This window comes from Pseudoliparis swirei, chromosome 16 (genome assembly GCF_029220125.1).
Source record: "Pseudoliparis swirei isolate HS2019 ecotype Mariana Trench chromosome 16, NWPU_hadal_v1, whole genome shotgun sequence".
In the NCBI taxonomy this organism is placed as follows: domain Eukaryota; kingdom Metazoa; phylum Chordata; class Actinopteri; order Perciformes; family Liparidae; genus Pseudoliparis; species Pseudoliparis swirei.
The window spans coordinates 10,692,432-10,714,281 of NC_079403.1; the positions used below are offsets into that span (position 1 = coordinate 10,692,432).

A 21,850-nucleotide genomic window follows, 5' to 3' on the forward strand; every position below is an offset into this window, starting at 1 on the left:
CAGGCAAATTTGTAATGTGTGAGAATGGGCTATACAAAATAAACTGAATTGAATTGAATCGAATTGAATTGAATTGGGATGGACACAAGGCTGTGGTTGTTGCCCGAACGCTGCGGTGAGCGTCTCTGCTGGGTAAAACCCTGCCTGTGACGCTGATGCTCTCCGTTACAGGGAGGAGCGATGGGTCGAGTGGCTAACAGACTACCAAAACCCACGATCCAGCCGAAATCACATTTCAAAGCAAAGAGGAGTCTATTACGGGAATTAGAAAGGCCTTGGATCTCAACAAGCCCATCCCTCAACGTTATTGAGTCTTCTCAGTAGCTCTTGGTGTATTGTGAATTCTTGTCAATAACAATTTGTCTACATGTGTTGCGTTGACAAACGGCACTGAGTTGTAAGGCTGACAAACATGTGCACGTGTGTAAATGCACATACACCCTGCCCTTGGGATCAATAGGATAATAATGTATGAAATAATTTTAGGTTCAGAGGATAATTTGCTATGCATTGCAGATGTGTTGTTCTTTAATACACGGATGTCAAGATATAAAATGATGTCAGCAACAAAGATAGGAAACCTGAGGTTGTCACCAGTTAGCGAGGCAGAAAACTAGAGGGCGTGCACAAGGGAATATTGATGCGTGGTACATCTTGAGAGGAGATATGAGCCTCTGATGTCAGTATTATCTACCCTGAATGAAGTCAAGTGAATTTAAAGTGAAACTTCTGTCAATTATTGCTGCTTTCATTTGCCACATGTAATATAAAAGCAGAAACAGTGGTGACAGAGATTTCTTTCTTTCCTTCGATGTGACGAGGGAATAGTCTGCAATTTAAATGAAAACAAAAACCCTCCTTTTCCCTTCAGGCTCTGGCTTCCTTCTGAGGACATATAGGCAAAGGCACCTTCATGTTGAAAACTATACTCATTCCTAACCCTCTTCCCTTCCAATCTTTGGGCTTCAAACATACCGAGACCCCCTGCACATATACATCACTCCTCTTTCATACTCCTGCTGCCGGCAGAGAGCCACAATCCATGTGCATCGTGTCATATCATTTTGTGGAGGCAAATCAATAATGCAACCGTAAATTTCATTTAAATAAACATTAGTGACCTCCTTAATGAATGAAACCTCATCTGCAATTTGTCGGTGTCAGGAGCGCTAACTCCTTTGATGTTGGTATGAATATTCTTTTTCAGAAAATGAGGCGCTTGCACGACAAGTTCTTATTGTGGTGTTAGACTATTCCTACGTTCTGCACTGCTGCCTGAAATTCAGAGGACACAGCCTCACCAGATTAAAATCATTTACTTTGCAGGGAGGACAATGAGAGGACATCGAATTAATGTGAGGAATAGCGAGGGCGATATCTAATGAATCTAATCTACATACACGCAACCTGATCAAATGCTTGAGCAGTTTCAAAGGCCGTATATCAAACAGTACACAACATTAACATCAAATCAATATCTGAGAGGTCCACACCCATAAGCAGTAACGCTGAGCATTAATAACCAGCAGGGCAGGGGAGAGATAAATAACTAGAAGAAATATAAAACAACACACTGTCATACTGTGAGATGAGTATCTGACCTGCCCTTGTCGGTGAGCAGAGAACAGCTGCTCATGACCCAATTTCACTGAGATACATAATTCAGCGGCGAGCTATAAGACTTCCACACCACTATAAAAAAGTCATCAAAACAAGTTAGCAAATCCATTTCAACAGATTCACTTACGATTGCTCGTTTCGACATTACAACTGCTTCATTAGTTGGGAGAACAACTCATAAAAGCTTCACTGACCCAAATAAGTCAAGTTGATCAACGCATTGCCCGAGTACAGAAGTTTAAAAGACTCAAGATGGTATAAAAAGAGTTGACTCATTAACCATGAAACTAAAATCAGACTGACAGCAGTTCCACTAATACAGAAAGTAATGAAGCAGCAGGAGTCACAGTGAAGAAGTGTTTGGAAGTAATATTTCACCAACACATGGACTTGAATAAGACATTTAAAATGTATTTGATAGAGAGGACTGACACATGTTCCACCAGACATCATCGACATCTCCCTTTTCCACTTTCGAATATACCAAAACAGATTCTACTGCAGTTGGTCTGGCTGTGCTTCTGTTGCGGTTACTGATCAAAATGAATAAATGGCAATTAAATGCCCACCCCTAACAACAAACAATAATTTGTTTTGAGTGCCATGTGTCTAAAATACAAATGAATATTGAATTGTGTTTCAATAACCAAAGCACTTCAATGTTTTTGTCCATTTGTTTTTAAAACGCTTGTATCCATCAGATAAATCTATTCGCAGATTGCATTCGATATTTATGAGACTAGAGGAAATAAGCTTCAACTGAGATATCTGCAGAAAGAAATATTGTGGTAAGAAAACATATTAACTTGGATCACATGCGTCAAAACACTTTGGAGGCCCTTTCACCAACAGACTACATCTTTTTCACAGAAGCATGCAAATGTAGTTCATTCCTTTTTCAGCAAAACCAGGTTATAGAACAGAGCCTAGAACTGATTAAGGCTCAGGTAGGGAGGAGACAGGATAAGCAAAGTGGAAATCACCCCCATCGCTTATATTTGGAACACCTGAAATAGGCCATAGGCTGATTTCCTCCTATCAGAAGAGCCCTAGGAAGCCTGAGAGACTGGAGGGAAAAGAAGCGAGGAAGGAAGGGGAGGGGGGGAGGGAGGGAGGGAGGAGGGGGAGGGATGACGGCGGCGATGGGGGGATTCAGTGGGGCCTTAAGTGTGCTATCATCGGCGTCTCTTGTGCCTGCCTGCTTTATTTGCAGTAGTCAGGTTAATGAGTCCACCAGCCCACTTGATGTTGAGAGGCCTGCCACAAAGAGTTGCCTCATTAGAGCGAGTCTGGCACGCCGCTCTGAGACAAAGGGACATTCACGCTCCTGAATGCCTTTACGCTCCTCAATGCTGCCAGCCCGCGAGGGCCAACACCATGGCATAGCCCCCTGCACACGTCCTGGCCCCTGGCCAGCCACACCACGACCCTCAGTCTGGTAAGCTGGACTGGCAGGCTGCTGCAGGCTGCTGCAGAGCTGCGAAGCACCGGTGTGAGAGAAAGCTTCTCCAGCAGCAGACCGCTGTTTGAGAGTGGCTCTTTTAAAGGGAACTGGGAATTTGCAGAAGCCACGGCAGGAAGCCAGCTGACATGGTACATTATCAATGACTGCGATTGGTACTCCGACCCTCAGGATGTGTGTGACTGAGCTCTTCCTCTGCTTTGCTCCTCGCTTTATCGTTGCGTTCCCTTGTTGAGGCTCCAACTCAACACTTTGTGAGCGAACCACCTCGTTCCAACAACTCACCGCTAACGAATCTCGAGTCATATTTAACACAGAAATAAAAACAGATCAAATGCTACAAAGCTATTGAGTATTGTTCACAGTGTATAACATAAAATATATATTGTGACAAACAAAAATAGTTCATAATGTATATTTTAAATATTGTGGTTAACGGTGAAATGTCCCTCATATATTTAATATAAAGGATCAGTTTTTAACGTATCCTAAATCCACCACAGAACACAAGATAATACATCACACTTTTACAAAATACTGTGCAAGGACTTGGACATACAACCATAAGGGAGACATGAACACACCCCCATATTTCATGATTGATGCACTGGCAAAGATCCATGCAAGAATATAAAAATCTATTCCTCTCAAGGCTTGAGGGTCAGGAGTTAAATATTCTTTTGCATAGGCAATCCGCTCTTTCCGCCACACTATTTATAGCACAGGCAGAAACAGCTGAGCTGACTGCAGTGATGTCACTTGCGCTGATGGAATGCTTTGTTCCACAGCGTGTGCGCATGCCACCTGGGTCTGTGCGAGCTGCAAGGGGAAGCTCGATGTGGGAGCCAAAATGGCTGACAGTTGTCCCATTTTTCAAGTGAAAAAATACACCCCTATCTCCTTGAAGCAGGCTGCCCACCAACCCGTATGCAGCACATACCCTTATAGACGCATTCTTCCCTCCATCATGCCTCTATGAGTTAATGTCTTAAAGGGCTTCAGCTTGCGAGGCTTCCATTCGGAGCGCGGCGCTCATGCCAAAGTCGGGTAACATCACGGTTTCCACACACTGCCGCCGAGCAGCAGCGACTAACACGCGGCATCTTAAAGCATTTCACTGTTTGTCACTCAGTGCATTACATGCATACGGTTGAGGCGTTGAAGAAGTACTTTATCCATATATATATATATATTTTTAGTAAGCCTTTGGGCTTCTTTCAGTGTCCCTTAAAAGAGCATGGTTGCCTGGCAACCGTTATTGTTGCCATGGAGATTCATGTGTTGGCAGCTGCTGCAATCAGCATTAACTCAAGGCACACATTCTCATTCCGATAGTCAGGCGATGGGAAGGCAACGAGGACACGCAGTCAGAGAGGGATAGTAATCAGTGTGAAACATATGCTCATCCATTACTCGCTGCATTAATACAATTATATCAAAATAAATCTTTGGCTGTGCTTTGGTGCAATGATCACATTGCAGCTAGAGGCAAACAATGCCACCTCATAACGGATCCCCACTTTAATTTAATAAATGGCAGCAGGTTGTAACACAATGGAAAACAATGCCATTTGCACCTCTGACATTTGTTAAAAATGTCACCATTCAGAGTTACATTAAAGACGATAAATGTGTCTTTTTTTTCATTTAACAGCATATAGGTGAAAAGCTGTTCACGCCTTGCTTCAGGAATGGTTAAGGACAATAAGAAAAAAGTGTGAAATCATTGCTAAAGGAAACTTCTTGTACTGACCTGTACACCGACTGTTAGACAGTACGGCTTCTGTATAAACCAAATATTTCCAGGAGCTATCTGCCAGTTGCTGCTGTTTCATTTCAACCTGTGAGGGGATAAGTGATATTTACCCCTTTCCCTTGTTCATATGGGTACGCGTCCCGTGCCCACTGGAACAATTGCAGCCCTGTTGAGAGTAGACACGCACAGGAATCATAATAGCAGTTATTCCCTCTCTGTTTTTTCCCAGGGCCCAGCTCTCTCCGTCATTTCACTGTTGACATCACAGAGCTATGTGGGGATAAAGAGGCGGAGAAAAACAATAACAGACCCATTGATCCCCATTTCACAAACCTTGGGGGTATGGGAGAAATCCACTTACAAGGCTGGAACAGACCTGCTGATTGGGCCTCGATGGGCTTTGTATTAGGGAACAGTGGGAATGCAGAGGAAGGTCCTGACTGCTGCCATTTCAGAGCGAGGATGTTTCTCCGGCTGATAGTGCAGATTTACATCTCACCCCGTGTGCACCACGGCAATGCTGAACTGTACCTCTAATCAGATAGACTATTGGATAAGCGTGCAATGCAGTTATTGAACTATACATTAATCCACACCGTGCCTAGAATCAGTGATCTGATCATATCCCTCCTGCTATTTGAAGAAGAAGAAAACAAACTTACTGACGCAGCGGCTTTGGAAAACAAGCTATTAGAACAACGGTATTTTGTACCAGGAATTAATTATTTTTAATTTGTTCAATTATTGCTTTCTGATTACTTTCTGTTTACTCATTAAAGATGAGAGTGTTGACTATACATATACAAATATAGGGCTGTTAAAGCACATCTTTCTTAAGCTGCTCATCTCCAATTCATATGAAAGAGAGGGCTTTCCTTCAGCACACCAAGAAAACCTCAGGCTAATGATTCAGTAAACTTCCCCTCTCCTACGGCTTTAATTGCCCTACACAAGTGAAACATGGCTTTGGGAGTCAGACATGATAATCTCCTGGCATAAGCATTAGAATGGAGGCTCACCTTGCTTTCTCAGGATGCTGCTGGTTGACATTTAACATCACAGAGAGAGGGGAGGTGGAGAGCCAGGTGCCCTACATGCACATTTGACCCCCTGCTAATGTCAGAGGGGGAAGGTCCCACACACTCTTCCTCGTTTCACTCACAAAATCACGACAAGGGCGGATAGTCCAACGTATCTGTCTCGGTGATAACAGACAGGATTCGGTTACCTGTTTTACAGTTTTATGAAGCGGGAGGTGAAACTCATCCAAAATATAACAATTCTCGACAACACAATATTTTTTATGGACTAGAATTCAAATGACGGTTTCTAACATAAAATATAGGGTTGAAATTGATAAGGCTCTGAGTTATCGTGAAGAGATTTCTATTGAGGAAACTTTTTTGTCTTGTAAATTTAGCTAAATTAAGCAAAATCACAAACCACCTACACAAAATCAAACCTCTAGACATCCTCTCTTATATTCCCTTCTATTAAATGAAAGCTCTTGTTAAATGTGTACATTTAAGAGAAATTAAAGCAAAGCCAAAGAAGAATGATTTCATACTGAGCGAACAGCTGAATGTCTGTGAGGGAAGACGCACACGTTGGAGGACACACAGCCAGCAGGCCCGCCGCCCAGTGCAGATGACCTGGTTCTGCTGCTTCTGCTGCACACAGCCACGAACAACAACTGCTGTTTGCTGCTTGCTGTTCGCTTGGGGAGCGTACCGTCCCTGCTCGGGCCACGCAGGCAAACGTTATGGTCAGGATTTGTTTGAAAAAATAAAAAGATTGAAAATAATTGCAATGAGGTTATTCTGAGACACAGCGAGATCCATGGGTTATTGTGTAATTCTGGGGTCTATTGATTGCAGGACTGGTGGCATGAAATATTGTAACACAAATAATCTGTTTCTGAGATTACATCAGACGCCATTTTGATATTGTAGTCCTAAAAACTGCTACACAATGCAATATATGTATTTATGGGGGAAAGGCATAAACATGTGATCATGGTTTAATAGCATAAGAGCTTTATTAACAATATTTTAATTTAAATATATATATTGTAAAATATGCATGGTTACTATAACAACCACACATATACTTTCTGATATAGGAAAAGTGTGTTTGAGTTTTTATTCATTCATTTGTACAAACTGATGTACGTAAATGTATCTGTCTCCAAAAGCCATTTTCCCACTGTGACAAAAATGCCAATGCAAATATATTGAATTCATACATTTATTTCATGTTTAGATTTGAATAAAATCAAGACACATGTTCAATATAAAGTAGTTAGGAGTGGCAATCTTTAGTATGTCAGTCCTCGATGATTTAAAATGTCTATTTGAGTGAAAATAAAAAACTTTTAGTTTAGCCGTCTGGAGTCTATAGGCTGCGTCTGGAATGTAACACTAACATGCAGTTTTCCAGAATTGTGTGGATATAGTTTCAATCCTGCGTGTGTACAATGGAGAAAAACTGCAATTCAGCATTTACAGGAATGTTGCCATAGACACCTTGTTCGTAATACTGCAAATTTATGAATATTGCAATATTTCCTTCGGTGGGCCGGCTCATTGTGTTGCCTCCATTTGTGATGGTGACTCAATCTTCAAGATTGCCATTTTAATACATGCAACATCCTGATGTAAATAATATTTCAAAAAAACATAACTGAAAGAAGTTGTCATTATTTAAGAAAACTCTTAATCAAATATGCCACTCATAAATATTCCATATATTTGTACTTAACCTATGGAAACACAGAGTATGCCCCCTCTTTCTTATGTGGTACTGCAGGTGTGTTTCCTTATGTGCTGCTGTTGTAACAATAGAAGAATAATCTTTGGATTTCCACCAGGGAACCATACTGGTTTAAACTTCATCATGTGTATATTCAGGGTCTGACTGCTTCTCACTAAACTGACTATTGAGTATATGTGAGTTTTGGATAATTCAAATATAACTGAAAATACATAAGAATTTGTGAAAAACAATTAGGATAATATTGTTACATTGCTGTCTCCCATCTGTCTGTACACATATGAAAGCAGACGTACTCATTAAAATCAAACTTTGGTTAATTTTTTTTATTTAAGTCAAATTGTGAATAAACTGATAATGTGGATTTGTTTCTAAAAACACATTAATTACAGGACGACTTCACAACTATATTACAATTACAATTATTCACCCATATCTGATGTGTAAAAAAGATGAAATACCAAAATTTCAAACAAGATTCGATACACAATTAATGCAGAATAATATATTACGAAGAGCTAAATCGTTTCGGCGGTTTGAATGGGTTTGTGTGTGTGTGTGTGTGTGTGTGTGTGTGTGTGTGTGGGGGGGGGGCTGATGGAAAGGCTGCGATTATTTGGGCATCTCGTTGCTCAAACTGATGCAACTACAGCGCTAACTGCTGCAGAGCCTCCCGCCTGCACACATTTTCCAACCACATTTTTGTTTCGATTTGATTTTTCAATTCGTTTCACTGCTTCCCAAAAGACTAACGCCGATGCTTATTGGGCAGCCTTAATGTCTACAAATTAAATAAATGCATGCCAATTTGGCCGGTGCTAAATGCTATTTGATCTTGGGGTAAAATTAAGGTGTGTCTTTTTCATTTTAGTACATTCTCGAGGCCTGCTTTCGGGATTTCTTAACTACAGATAACCGAATAGCTTGTGTAATAATAAATGCACGTGGAGAAAGACACATTATCGATGTCGCGTTCGAGTTGTGCACTATAGTTCCTGTAAAGGAACTCCATGTAAAGAAAGCCCTGCATTAGAAGGGCGTTTCGATCCTGCAGCCTCAGTGTGTTGCTGTTTCTTTTGGGAGTAAACGAATGCTCTTCACTATGATAACGCGCCGCCGCGACATTATTTAATGCAATCTCGTCAGATCGGCTCGGTGCTGTGCAGGCGGTTATCCCCCCGTCTGTCCTCTGAGTCCTCAGGTGTGGAGAACAACATGTCACTGGGATACAGAAATCCCATTCCAGAGATGTTGAACGCGTATCCAGCAGAAGAGTGAGACAAATGGACGGGCTACAGTTTAATAATAAGTCCAAATCCAGTCTTACTTGGCCGTGTGTTTCCATCCGCCGACTAACTGCTGCACAGGACCCCGACTTCCTCTCTTAAGCTGCAACTTTGACAAACTTCCACCTCTGTCCAAATGATGGAATTTCCATCTGCAGCACTAGTTATTTCTTTCTTTCTCCCCCACCCCGTTCCCCCTTTAGGCCACCCCTCTCACCCCCTTTCTTTTTTTCTAAACAGGGGGCCCAGTAGCTGGCTCTTGATTAATAAATGTTTATGTGTTTTGAAGTGCGGGACAAAAGGGGTTGCCCTGTGACCCCTAGGAGCCCCGACCTTGGGCGGGTTCATTGTGAGGCTCTGGGAAAGGGGCTTTGGGACAGAGACCCGGGGCCACTGACCCAAACACATCCCAGAGCCCTGCCATTCATGTGCGCACCGCTGCATGTCGCCCCGCAGCTCCCATTGTTTCAGGGGGAACAATAGCGTCACCCCGCTCTCTGCCAGAGAGAAAGCAGCTTTCAAACTTCCCTCGACGTGTAGCCTGATGCAAGCCCACAGCAGACTTTACCCCTCACCCTTCAAACAGCTAAAGAATAACACTGTTGACAAAAGGTTGACGCTGTTCGTGGTAGCCCACGTTGCGTCACGCGCCACTGTTGCGTCATGGCACCGACTGCAGGGTTCTTGCCGCCGTCAAAGGCTCACACTGTAACGGAGTGAAACAATACACCAGTAGCAGAGTGAAACTGTGAAAGAGATTAATGGATGTGCAGAGGATGAGCTGACAGGAGGAGAGGAGTCGACTAAACAGAGCGCGAATAACACCATACGGGTTATTTCTAATGCTAGGATCAGATGTGTAGTAATAGGTTGGAGGGAAGCAGCATTAGCGGGCCTGTGTGTTCCGCATGGCCAAAGGGTTAGTGAGGTTATTCAAATGACATCATACATGGGGCCCTGGTTTCGATTGGGTCTTTTCCTCGGAGTCAATCACCGCAGGAAGTGAAGGGAATACAAAGAGCAGTACAGGACTACACTGGCTTCAATCAATGGCTGCATCAATGCTGAACACCAAGACTCCACTGCACAGGTCGGTTCTGATCACATCTGTGGAACAGAAAGAGCTGAAATGCTCTCAAAGTGTGCAAACAGGAAAAAAGGATTCCTTTATCGCCTTAAAATCCAAACATGCAGGATATATTACTGCACATCACAGACCAAACAGGAGATCATTTTTATGTTCTTGCTCAGATTATCTGGGAAGGCTCCAAATACAATTGGACCAACATAGTAGAAATTGAGTCGCTATCCAGCGGCCAGATGCGTAAAAGTAACGCACTAATGGACCTCTCAAGACAAACGGCATTAAACATGATTCATTTTGGCCGGCGAGGCGACGATTCCGCGACACACACTCCGAACGCAGAGCTTCAGACTGTAAGGAACAGTTATTGCTGCGCGTACGACAGATCTACTGTAGTATGTTGTACTGCACCGCGAGGAGCAGTTTAACAGCATGCAATAATACCAATGTGATAAAAACAATAAGATACTATATGGGCTGTCGGGTTTTCCAGAGCGCGCATATTCATTTGCGTTTCAGTGGAAGCGAGTGCGCATTTGTGGGTTATGTTTAAAAGCGTGTGTGTGCGCGTGTGCGTGAGAGAGAGAGAGAGAGAGGGGGGGGGGGGGGTAGAGGGAGAGATATTTTATTGTAATGCACAGAACGACCTGCCCTCTTTTGAAAAAAAGCCAGAACGCGCAGCCATGCTTTGCAGAGGCTCCCGCGTCGCTCTCATTGCTCGTCCCAGCCTCTTGCCGCACGGAGCCTCTGCTTGTCCGCTGCCACTCCGAAAGGAACCGGGAATACAAGCGACTGCCTCCGCGATGTAATGATCTGCAGTGAGGTGTTAATGCTTGAGTGAAGTGAAAATACAGCAGAGCACGGATACGTATCAGAGCGCCGTGTTCTGGGTTCCACCATATGGCGTGCACCATATCATGGTGAGTATCTGATGCTTCATGCACGACCCTTTGATCAAATATGTACAATATGAATGTGTAGTCTCGCTTCACCTGTTCGTATACTTTGCTTTTTAATAGTCCAGATGATAATAGGGATTATTTTGTGTCTGCACATATATGTTTCTTCTGCTTGCTGCACGCTGCACTTGCCATTGTTATTGTGGGCTTTGGGGAATGAACCACATTTGGGAGAGAGCCAACAAAAAGAAGGCATTAGAAAAACATCCCGGAACCCGAGCAGGGTGGAGAGACAGTTTTATGTCGACGGTTTCACAATCAATAAGAAGGGTGAAGCGGACAGGGGGATGTGTGAGCCGCGTCGTGTGTCCGTTGCGCGGTGCTCGAGGACAATAGGGGTCGTGTTCCCGTCGGTGGCCAGTGTGAGGGACCCGAAATATGGCGATGTGCCGACGAGCCGTGAGGAGGCTCCATAGGATGGTCGATACCAGAGATGTCGGATTCTCATGCGGATGGGGACGTTTCCGTCTAAAATGGCGTTTCCCTTTGTTTCTGCATCCCTCTCATCTTCTGTTATAGCGAGAGGGTAATGCATTGAAATTACCATAACTGAGAGCCTGCCCCCTTCATTTTCACCACACTGCTTTACACGCAGGGGATTTTGCTCTTTAATGGCAAAACATGGGCTGTCATATGTAAAGTGAGTCCCCAGTATAGCTCAGAGGCTCCGGCAGGCTCAGATATAAAGCAGTATATGATTGGACAGCACTGGCTTTATTTAAATTTCAGCAATTTTTTTGCCTGCACTCGTAGATATGCAAATCACAAGGTTCTCTGTCTGTATCCCTGCAGATTATACTGGATTATAATGGGATGGATATCCTATTACAATAACGTAATTATGAAAGTAATCTATTCTTTAATGCGCATCTCAAGCACGCATACCACTCGTTTGCGTCACACTCATGACAAACACATTGCAATTGGCTTAGTTAGGGTCATTTCTAAAATCGTATTCCAAGCTCCCAAAAAATCCATCGCAGCTCATCCCATCAAACAGCGGGCTCAGGATGACACAAGCGTCCCTCCCTCGTGAGTGTAAGAGAACAAGTGCATGTGCGCTTGCCCGTGCATGAGTGGGTGTCTGCAGCTTGTGTGTACGTACACGCGTATTCCCTCTCTCTTTTTCTCCTTTAAAAAACAAAATAGTGCAATGTTGCATAACCGTTCACAACCAATGCCATAAGCAGGGCATCACAATTTGCGCAGCCATTGTTGGCATTTCCTCTGTGCTGGGCCCGTAAACTCGCGCACGCGCACACAGTGCACAAACCAACCGCAGGACTGTTAACACATTTCGGTGATAAACGGTAATACTCCCAATAGGAAGTCGTCAATTTCCCTCCTAGTTTCAAGGACACAGGGTAGCCATGAGGAGGACGAAGGGTAATATAGAGGAACATCTGTTTGCCCGGTGACGTCAACACCGCCCTCTTACACCCCCTCCCCCCCCGCCACCCCTACCCCACACCCCCTCTTCCCAATCCTCTTGTGCTAAAGGCAGATGCCTCATTTGTTTGGCTGGGGCGCCATTAATCCCAGAGTCAGAGGAAAAGACCGGACGGAGAGGGAACAGTCCCGTTTAGCCGGTGTCGGTGCCGGGCTCGCGCTGCACTGCTCGGTCTCGGTGTCCCGCGCCGCGCGTGCAGGGACGCATATACGTAGAGCCCCGCTGTGTTCAGGGCAACCGCAGTTACCGGCTCTTCAGCTGCCCCGGTTGCGGCAGTTTTAACGTGCGACTCGCAAGAGGATGCATGCGTGTGTGTGTTTGTGTTTGTGTGAGAGTAGGAAAATCAATATTTTGGACGTGGACATTGACTTTTTTGCTAATTAATGGACGCCAACTGATCTTTTTTAACAGGTCAATGGGGAATATTATATTTGTGTGATCTGCAATTCTTTATTAAGTTCATGACGCATTTTGTGTTTTCTTTTTTGTAGGTGCACTGTGGGCTAATGGAGGACTTTTAAACTTTCTGCAGTTTTGGACAAATCAGTCGACGGGAAGCATCACGCCGAGCTCTTTTGCGCCTGCACAGGCGGCCTGGAATTTATCATCACTTTGGCCCAAAATCTCACTGCTGTGTTGCGTTTAAGTTATTCCTGTAAACTATAACCTCTTGTTCCTCAAATTTAATGTTGTGGATTATTTAATTTTGTACATAATACGGTAGACCTGCACAGCCACCAGGAGAGGATTGGATCTCTTTGGACCCGTTCTTGGGATTTGTTTTCTAAATTTTTGACCATAATTGTCACACACCACGGGCCTCGAGGGCTACACAAGCATATGATTTATATGTGTAAAAACAGGTTTGACAGAAAGGTATACGACGCCTGCTTCCCACAGTAGAGTGAATGCAGTCGGACACACACGACACATGCACACACACTTGCGCACGCAACCACGCACATACGAGCGGGATGCGTCTCTCCGTGTTCACAGCGGACCTTGATTTAATGTCTTACAATTAAGGCACGCGGTGAATGCCAAGAGATGATCCTTCTTTCTTCGGATGTCTGCAGAGCCAATAAACACGTGACATTTAGAGAGTAGCCTATCGGTGTGGTTTCCTCAGTGAAGGTTTGCTTCTGTCACGCATGACTGTCTCCTTCCCCCTCTCCACCAAAAATAAAGTAAATACACACAACCACTTTAAAGCTCTGTTTTATTTATGTGAGCATGCATGTGATGGCTGCAGTGTGTGTGTGTGTGTGTGTGTGTGTGTGTGTGTGTGTGTGTGTGTGTGTGTGTGCGTGTGACATTGGGAGCTGTCCAACCTCACACAGGCTTCCCGAGATTGCTGTCCACCTTCTGTGGTGCTGAAATCTGCGCACCACCGATCCGCCTTTTGTTTCACTCGCCTGTCCGTGTGTGAAGGCGGACATGGATCAACTTACTGTCGTGGAGGAATGCAACCCGGACCCGGCGGCATATGAACATCACAAGAAGGCTACGGCACAAGATATTGGAGGTTATGAGAAAAGAAGAACAAAAACGTACATGCAGTTATTTCAGGGAGTTGACGATTTCTCTTGAATTATAAAGGACGAACTATTTCAAGGACAGTGGTCTAACTAAGGCGGTTTGTAAAATAATCTGAATAAAAACAGCAGCGTGATTAAGTGAATTTATCGTCGCTTTTTTCAAGAGGTGTGGAGCAGATCTGCAGTGAAGAAGTAAATATCCGGTTCCAGCGACACATTCCTCTCCCACTTGTTTTGAGAAAATAAAAAGATGAGGTAAAATGATCATTTTCACAGTGAAGCAGGCCCAGTTTCACCAGCCTCCAATAACCTAAAACGACCTTGCATGACAAGGACAGTGCACGATATATATAAGCATGATATAATTGATCTGCATATTAATTTCATAGCACGACGCCAGTGTGGAATGTAAATGAGGAAGTGGGCTGATATGAAGAGGTTTGGAAACAAACCTTATGAGAGTCGATGGATGCAGTAGCTGGCGAGTCTTATGGCATGAAATAACATCCTCCAATATTAGTGTGCCGCCTAGTGGCGTTCAGGGGCGCTGCAGGCTGGATATTAAAACACGATAGAGGATCATGCTTTTTACAGAATTGATCATTTGACCAATAACCGGAATTTTACTAAGTTGGAGCTACACTTCACACCAAATAACTTCTGGAGGAATTTATTGTATTTTTCTTGTCAAGACAGAGAACATGTCAATGTTGTTAGTGAACACTATGACAGCAAACAATAATCAGATCTCGATTAATGCACATCATCACTGAGAATAGCAGAAGGGGTGATGGATGGAGGAAGGGCCTGGTGTGAGTGGGGAGGGCCATCCAATCAATTCACTAATGTAGTCATGTTTATTTCCCTTTAATTCTTCAAATAAGCAATGCATGGTAAAAACAAAAACAAAAACAATCAACTCTAGGGCGAGGGGACATTTGAGAGTTTATCTATATTAAACACAATTAAATAAGGAGAGATTTACTGCCAGTCCTAAAATACAAACACATTCGAGTACAAGATCATTCATCTTGCGTGTGGTCAGGTGCTACAGTCAAAACATGACAGGAGTGAGCATCAATGTTGCAGACAGCTGCACCATTTACCTGCTCGGGGGGTTAACAGTCAATTAAACGGCAACTTGGCCGCCTCCAGAATAAACAGAGCAGGCTACATTTGATGTCATGAATAGGGTTTACTGCTGGGTCTCGATGTAGAGCACCACATGACAAAATGTAACTTTCATATCAGGTCCCGACAGCCTGAGAGTCTGGCTTCCACTGATAACCAACATCTTCAAAGTTGAATACAATCCACGAGGCTGCGGTAAAGCATGTTCACAAGCTCACCCTCAGAAGCTCCAGCGTTGAACTGCTTTTACCATGACAGGTCTTTGCCTGCCCTCTTGTGGTGAACATGGGGGGGGGGGGGGGGACGCTTCATTTGAATTCAGAAGAGATTCAATTAAAATGGGCAATCAAAAACTAAATTAAATTAATTACACTGGGATTAATTATAATCAGTCTAAATGAGACTAGCCTGAAAATGGACTGTAAAAGTATCATAAATTTCACATGTTAAACGTATATATATATACGTTTAATATATATATAAATAATTTACTACTAATGCGCCCACACAGAGCCCATGTGCATTTAAAGTGGAGACAAGATCTGGCACTATACTGTATATGTGCAGTTTTGCTGAGCTATCTGCACACATGGCACACACACACACACACACACACACACACACACACACACACACACACACACACACACACACACACACACACACACACACACACACACACACACACACACACACACACACACACACACACACACACACACACACACACACACACACTATGAATCCTGTTGTCTGTGTGGAAGTTTCCTTAATGGTTCGGACACTTCCTGTCATGCTCCTGTGTCTAAACTTCTCTTTTGTTCCTATCTAAATTGATGCTTGTTCTCTTTTCGAAGAGTTTTGCCTTCAACAGTCTCTTCATTACCAAAGTGCTGACAGACTGTGGCTGTAATGGCCGTGGCACCGTGCTGGCCCATCTTGTCTCATTAGCCGGACCTGATTGGCCATGAAGGTGTTCTCTTGCTGTCTCAGGACAAAGTGACTGTCTCTGCCACTCGTTAGATCATAACTCCTCCAGTATTCTGCCCTGATGGCCTCTCTTGGAGCAGCAGAGACACTGAACAAACGTTAATTGAAATATGCTGAAAAAGGGATAAAGCACTGACCTTGAATGTGTTAAGCACGTATTAGACAATTATGTTCGAGCATCAGCTGCAAAGAACTTTTTAAATATGAACATTGAGCTCCAACCTGGGGAAAATATAAAAATTCAGCATGAACATATATTTCTTTGCTTACTTGGTATTCAAATTCAGTAAAGCCGCCCTTTGGTCACTTACTTTGTATGTTACTAACCAGTATGTAACATTCTTAGAGAAAACATAAGATCCAATATTTATTCAGCAACATGATGCCCCAGCTCATGCAGGTCAGCTCCTCAGTGATGTTTTCAAGAGCTATTTCTTAAACGATAATAATGTATCTGTTATTTTTTCCTATCATGATTTTATTATACTGAATGCAAAAATATTGTGCCAAAAGACGTAAAGTTGATAACAGACCTGTGTAATTGTTATGAATCAATGTATGTGGGAGTAGAGATTTATTTAGGAACTCCTTTTAATTATGTTGCCTGATGTTTTCCATTTTCATAGAAATAATTAATTTGTGCTTTGGGATTTCACAAAAGGGTTTATTGTAAATTTCTCCACTGCAGAACTAATAAAGGATTATCTTATCTTGTCGAAGATGTTCGACGTATTTAAATGAAGAACTCTCAATCAAAAGTTATCGAATGGCTAATGAGAAGCACAAGCTGAAATTGTAAAAGAAATATCTACAAAGTTAATTTTATAGTGTTTTACATATAAATCTCAGAATTATTTTCTATCATTATTTAAAAAATATTATTGGTTATTAAAGTGTGTAAGGATTCATCTTCGCTTCTTCAGGGAAACGTTGCCGTCTTTAGTGTGAGACACACTGAAGGAGGCAGAGCGGCCTTTTCTTTAAAACAATATGTATCTGCTCAGGATCCATCTCAAAGGATCCATCTCAGAGGGTGAACACATCCACACCATCGTGACTGTGGTCTCAGTTGGCAGGGGTCAACTGTCATCACTGCTATACCTTTAATATGGACGGCACACATTCCTTTGAGCCATGGTAACGTGGAAGTGGAGGAAGAGTTGGGTCCTTAATGCATCGTAGCTGGTATCTACAAATGGCTTCTAGAGAGAGTCATTACTGAATAGCTTGATGTGTAAGAGGTGAAGAGGAATGTGTTCTCCATGCAGGCGGTTACCGAGTTGGTCACACTGAATCTTTGTGAGCTTTAGGGTTCCCAGGGCTACGGATGTCCCCCCTTAAAGCCTTGAAGCCTGAACCCTCAACCATTTTACAGGTGGCGTCAGTGTGAGAGGCTGAAAGAGCCTAACATTATGTAAATAATAATGGGGCCGCCCTTTTCTGACACCAATCACATTGCCATGAATTGTAGAATTATGTTATAGTTTTTACTCCCTGGTTTGAATGTCTTTCAGTTGTGTAAATGTTATATGCCAGAACACGGGTCATCCTTTTTGTTTACGTCTCCAGCTTACGCTTCCCCTGGTAATCCCGCGTTTAAGGTCACATGAAGTGTGGGAAAAGTCTGCAGAAATGCAGTCTTACAGAAAGTGTTCATAAAGAGATCAACATGTCTGCGAGAAAGCCCTAAAGCCCTCAAAACCTCAAACCCTCAACCCTTACACACTTTGCAGAAACACAACTCAAAGTCTGTGTGTCCGTATGGAGATTGGGCCACGGTCGATTTAAGAGGTACCTGTGGAGTTTGGGTATAAACTCTTTGGATTGGAGAGGTGTAAACTGTTGAAAGCTCCCACTGCGGTAGAGCAACTAACTCTGATGAAAAAGATTTAGCTCCAAAATGTTTAGAATTGATTTAAAAGAAGTAGTCAGACATACTATTCTTTTCTTAAACCATATAATATATTTTTGGTATTGATGGCTGTGAATAAAGCTTAGTTGTTGATCCTGATGACGTCTGTCCTTAGCCATTATGAGTGTGTTATCCTACACAACCAGCAGATGGCAGTATGACCTCAGCTACGTCTTAGTAAGAGCGCATCCGTCATGGGAAAACGTCCGACAGTAGGGAAACATAGGAATCCACCTTCATGTTGGGGGACTTGAACGAATGGTTGTGTATTCAATAACAATATATAATCAATGCAACTCCAGACTGCTGCAGAGTGACATGTCAAGTCTGTTAGTAAAGTTCTGTCTCTGAACTTTTGGTGGCACACTAAGAAAATAGTAACAAAAGAAGAAGAAAAAAAGTCTATATGATTTGGATTGTGCAGAAAAACGAAATCCTACAAAAGTTATATGAAATAAAAACATGTTTTTTTAAAACACAAGAGAATGTTACCAAAGCAAAACACTGAAACAGGTCCTTTTATGATACAATGGAATATATATATACACACACACACACACACACACAAAGGGCGCACGCGGTATTGTTTGTCATCGTTTAAATGCCATTAATTACCACGTTAACCTGATTGGGTAGAGAGTGAGAGGGGAGAGGGTGTCTCTATCCCAATAGGCGAATCGCTTTTAATAACCCGCCTCGAGATAATGATGTAAAAAGACCCAGGCGTCTCGTGCGTAACGAGGATCATCGTGGAGATCCGGTGAAGGTGAATCAGACACACAGAGAACGAGAGAGAGAGAGAGAGAGAGAGAGAGAGAGAGAGAGAGAGAGAGAGAGAGAGAGAGAGAGACACACAGAGAACGAGAGAGAGAGAGAGAGAGAGAGAGAGAGAGAGGGCACTTATTACACGAGTCTCCTCCTCATCTCCACACCTCAGCTGACAAGTCGAGCAAACCTGCAACTTCACCACTGACACACAACTAAAGTCGTAAAGGACAAACAGAGGAACAAACTCATAGAGGCGCGCACAGAGTTTCCAGCAGCGACCGTTGCCTGCAGAAACGCGGAATCCTCAAGACTATGGACAGAAGGATGAACTTGAACGGCAGCGAGGGGGACATTTTTCACAAAACTCTCAGCGCCGTGTCCACTAAAAAAATTGACCCTTTCAGGTCGTCCGCCGGCATCGAACTACCAGCCAGAGACCGCCAGTCACCGATCAGCTGCTTTGATCAGACCGATCAGGACTCGATTCAGCCGGGAGGACTGGCAGGAGGTAGAGGGGGGCCACTTGGTCTGCCGACCGGATCTTTGTGTGTCAATTTCGGTGAGAGCGCCAGCAGGACCTCGGCGGCGGAGAGCAGCGGCGGTGAGAGTCCCGACGATGACAGTGACGAGAGGTGTGACATGGTCCTTCTGACAGACGGGCGGTCAGTGGCCGTGTCGAAACCAGGAGGTAAGAAAAACAAAGAGCAGAAATCACTGAGGCTGAACATCAATGCCAGAGAAAGAAGACGGATGCACGACCTGAACGACGCGCTGGATGAGCTCAGAGGGGTCATCCCTTACGCGCACAGCCCGTCTGTGCGTAAACTCTCCAAAATTGCCACTTTGCTGCTCGCCAAAAACTACATCCTCATGCAGGCACAGGCACTGGAAGAGATGAGGAGGCTAGTAGCGTATCTCAACCAGGGCCAAGCCATCTCTGCTGCCTCGATACCGGCCACCACTGCCCTCGCAGCTCCGGGCTTGGGCGCGTACGACCAGCCGCCTGGATTTCCCTTCCCAGCCGGGGTAGCTGCGTCCTCCTGCCCCAATAAATGTGCCCTATTCAACAACGCCACCTCCAGCCTCTGCAAACAGTGCACTGACAAGCCTTAACTGCGTCTGGCAAAGACTCAGAGAAGCACAGGGATATCGGACACCACCTTTAAGAACACTTTTGGAGAGAGAAACCTGTGAGGCTCCTGTTGTTGAAGTCAGTAGGCTAGAGACAAAGAAGTAATGCCGATGAATACTTTTATAATATTTACTAAATGCATTCAAAACGCGCTTTTTTGTTTAAACAATACTTGATTATGTATATAAATCATCCTTTAAGTGCTGGTATGAATGACAGTGAAGACCAAACACAAGTACAGGCCTGAGTGTGGCTTCAAGTGTTGAGTGAGTTGTGGATCACTTGCCCTGTTATGGAACCTTTTGGAGATTTGAGTGACCTGACAACCTGCGACTTTTTCACTTAAATAGATGGACACCTTCCTGGAGCGTTAGTCCAACTTTCTGCTGCTTCCTTATTTATTTTGCGGGTTTTCTTTCATTCACCTCAGAGACACTTGCTGTTTGCTTCCTGGTGCAAGGCCTGTTTTCATGAACTTTTCTATTGAGCACGTGGAATGTCATGAACAAGGGAAAGTTAAATGAAATAGATGATAAAGATGAAGTTAAGTCGTGTAATCAGTCAGATATGTATGTGCTAATCCAGACACGTGTTAATAGTTGCGCACGCCTATTACAATTATTTTTTGGGGGCACTGTGATATAATAAAATGTCAGAAAACCTGATTTATGGTGTTTCAGGTGTTTCGGGTGTGTCTTTTGTAATTTATTAATTTGGATGGTTATATTGGATAATTTGCTTGCATTGCACATTGTAGTGTTTATCTTAGTTGTATATTTTGAGTTTTCTCTAAGATAATTGAGGTTTTCAGATGAATCGCGTTGTCAGGTCAAGATGTGAATTATTGTAGATACTTTAGTTATTATATGAGCAAAGAGGGCCATTTGTATGTATTTCAGTGTTGAAAAGCTTTATTAAAATATTTTGAACAGAAATACTTCTGATTATTCATCTGATGTGAAGTTTAGTGTTAGTGGAATCACAGCAAACCGCTTTGGCCTTTTATTTTGCCCATTTGATGAAGACATTTTATTATGTTTTTCAATCGCTTATTACACCATTGGAGCGTCGGTTCTGGGGGTGACGTAGTGCTGATCGGTCGCAGACTCTCACGAGTTGTCAAGTACACTAAGAAAGAATTATTCCATAATTTTCTGCCCCATCAAAACCGATAACTTTTATTTTCTCAAGCTGTAAAGTGACGCCAAGTCTTGGGAGCGACTTGGTGGGTGAATATCGCCTCGAGGCGGAAAAAAAAAAAATAGGCTTCTGCTCTTGGAACAAAAAACTAACTGTAGCAACCTTTATCGTGATGATTAAAACAATTTCCATGACGGTGTGTAATAATACGTTAATTCGAAAACAAGTGTGGATGAAAACTGTCGACTGTAATACCTGGCTTCACATAATGAAACACATCGTTAAGGCAATTAGACCTCCAGAATGTGATTAAGGAATGTAATTACGACACTGTTCATTGCCGTAATTTGGTGTCTTTAATCACAACGCAGCCATCAGCTGCACTCCCATCGACTCACTCTTTGTCCTCCTCAGTCGTCTGTCCATACTAAAACATCACGATGAGGGTCAAACAGCAAAAGTGTGACCAATATTCATTAAATATAGGACATAATCTCAATCCCAAAAACTGTCACTCGGATTTAAATGTAGACAGGAAGAGAAGGTGAGACAGGAGTGAGGATTCAAACGCATATCCTTAAAACACTTTCTATCCAATTATGCACAAAGGCAGGACTACAATGTATAAAAGTCACAATCAAAATGCTAATATCACATTTTAAAAAAGCATTTTCTCTTAAGTGAATAATACTCAATACTTTGTCACATACATAGAGATGTAAGTGTTAATGTACTTGTCTTCAGCACCATGGACAGAAGCAACATTCAGAAGAACTATTTTTGTCTCAGATTAATTCATGTCATTATTTTTTGTAATTGTGGCTTTTTAACCATTAATCGTTTTCTGTCA

At 43.1% G+C, this 21,850-nt stretch overlaps 1 protein-coding gene and 1 long non-coding RNA gene across 2 annotated transcripts; both read left to right on the forward strand.

The window, feature by feature from the left end:
• The first annotated feature begins 10,662 nt into the window (after window positions 1-10,662).
• On the forward strand, window positions 10,663-13,594 carry LOC130206283 (uncharacterized). Its single transcript, XR_008834068.1, has 2 exons — window positions 10,663-10,900; window positions 12,881-13,594. It is a non-coding gene; the product is annotated as an uncharacterized LOC130206283 (long non-coding RNA).
• Window positions 13,595-18,916: 5,322 nt separating this feature from the next.
• bhlhe22 (basic helix-loop-helix family, member e22) lies at window positions 18,917-20,802 on the forward strand. Its single transcript, XM_056434246.1, has one exon. It carries the CDS (start codon window positions 19,041-19,043, stop codon window positions 19,839-19,841), a length of 801 nt encoding a protein of 266 aa, XP_056290221.1. The 5' UTR covers window positions 18,917-19,040; the 3' UTR covers window positions 19,842-20,802.
• The last annotated feature ends 1,048 nt before the right edge of the window (window positions 20,803-21,850 follow it).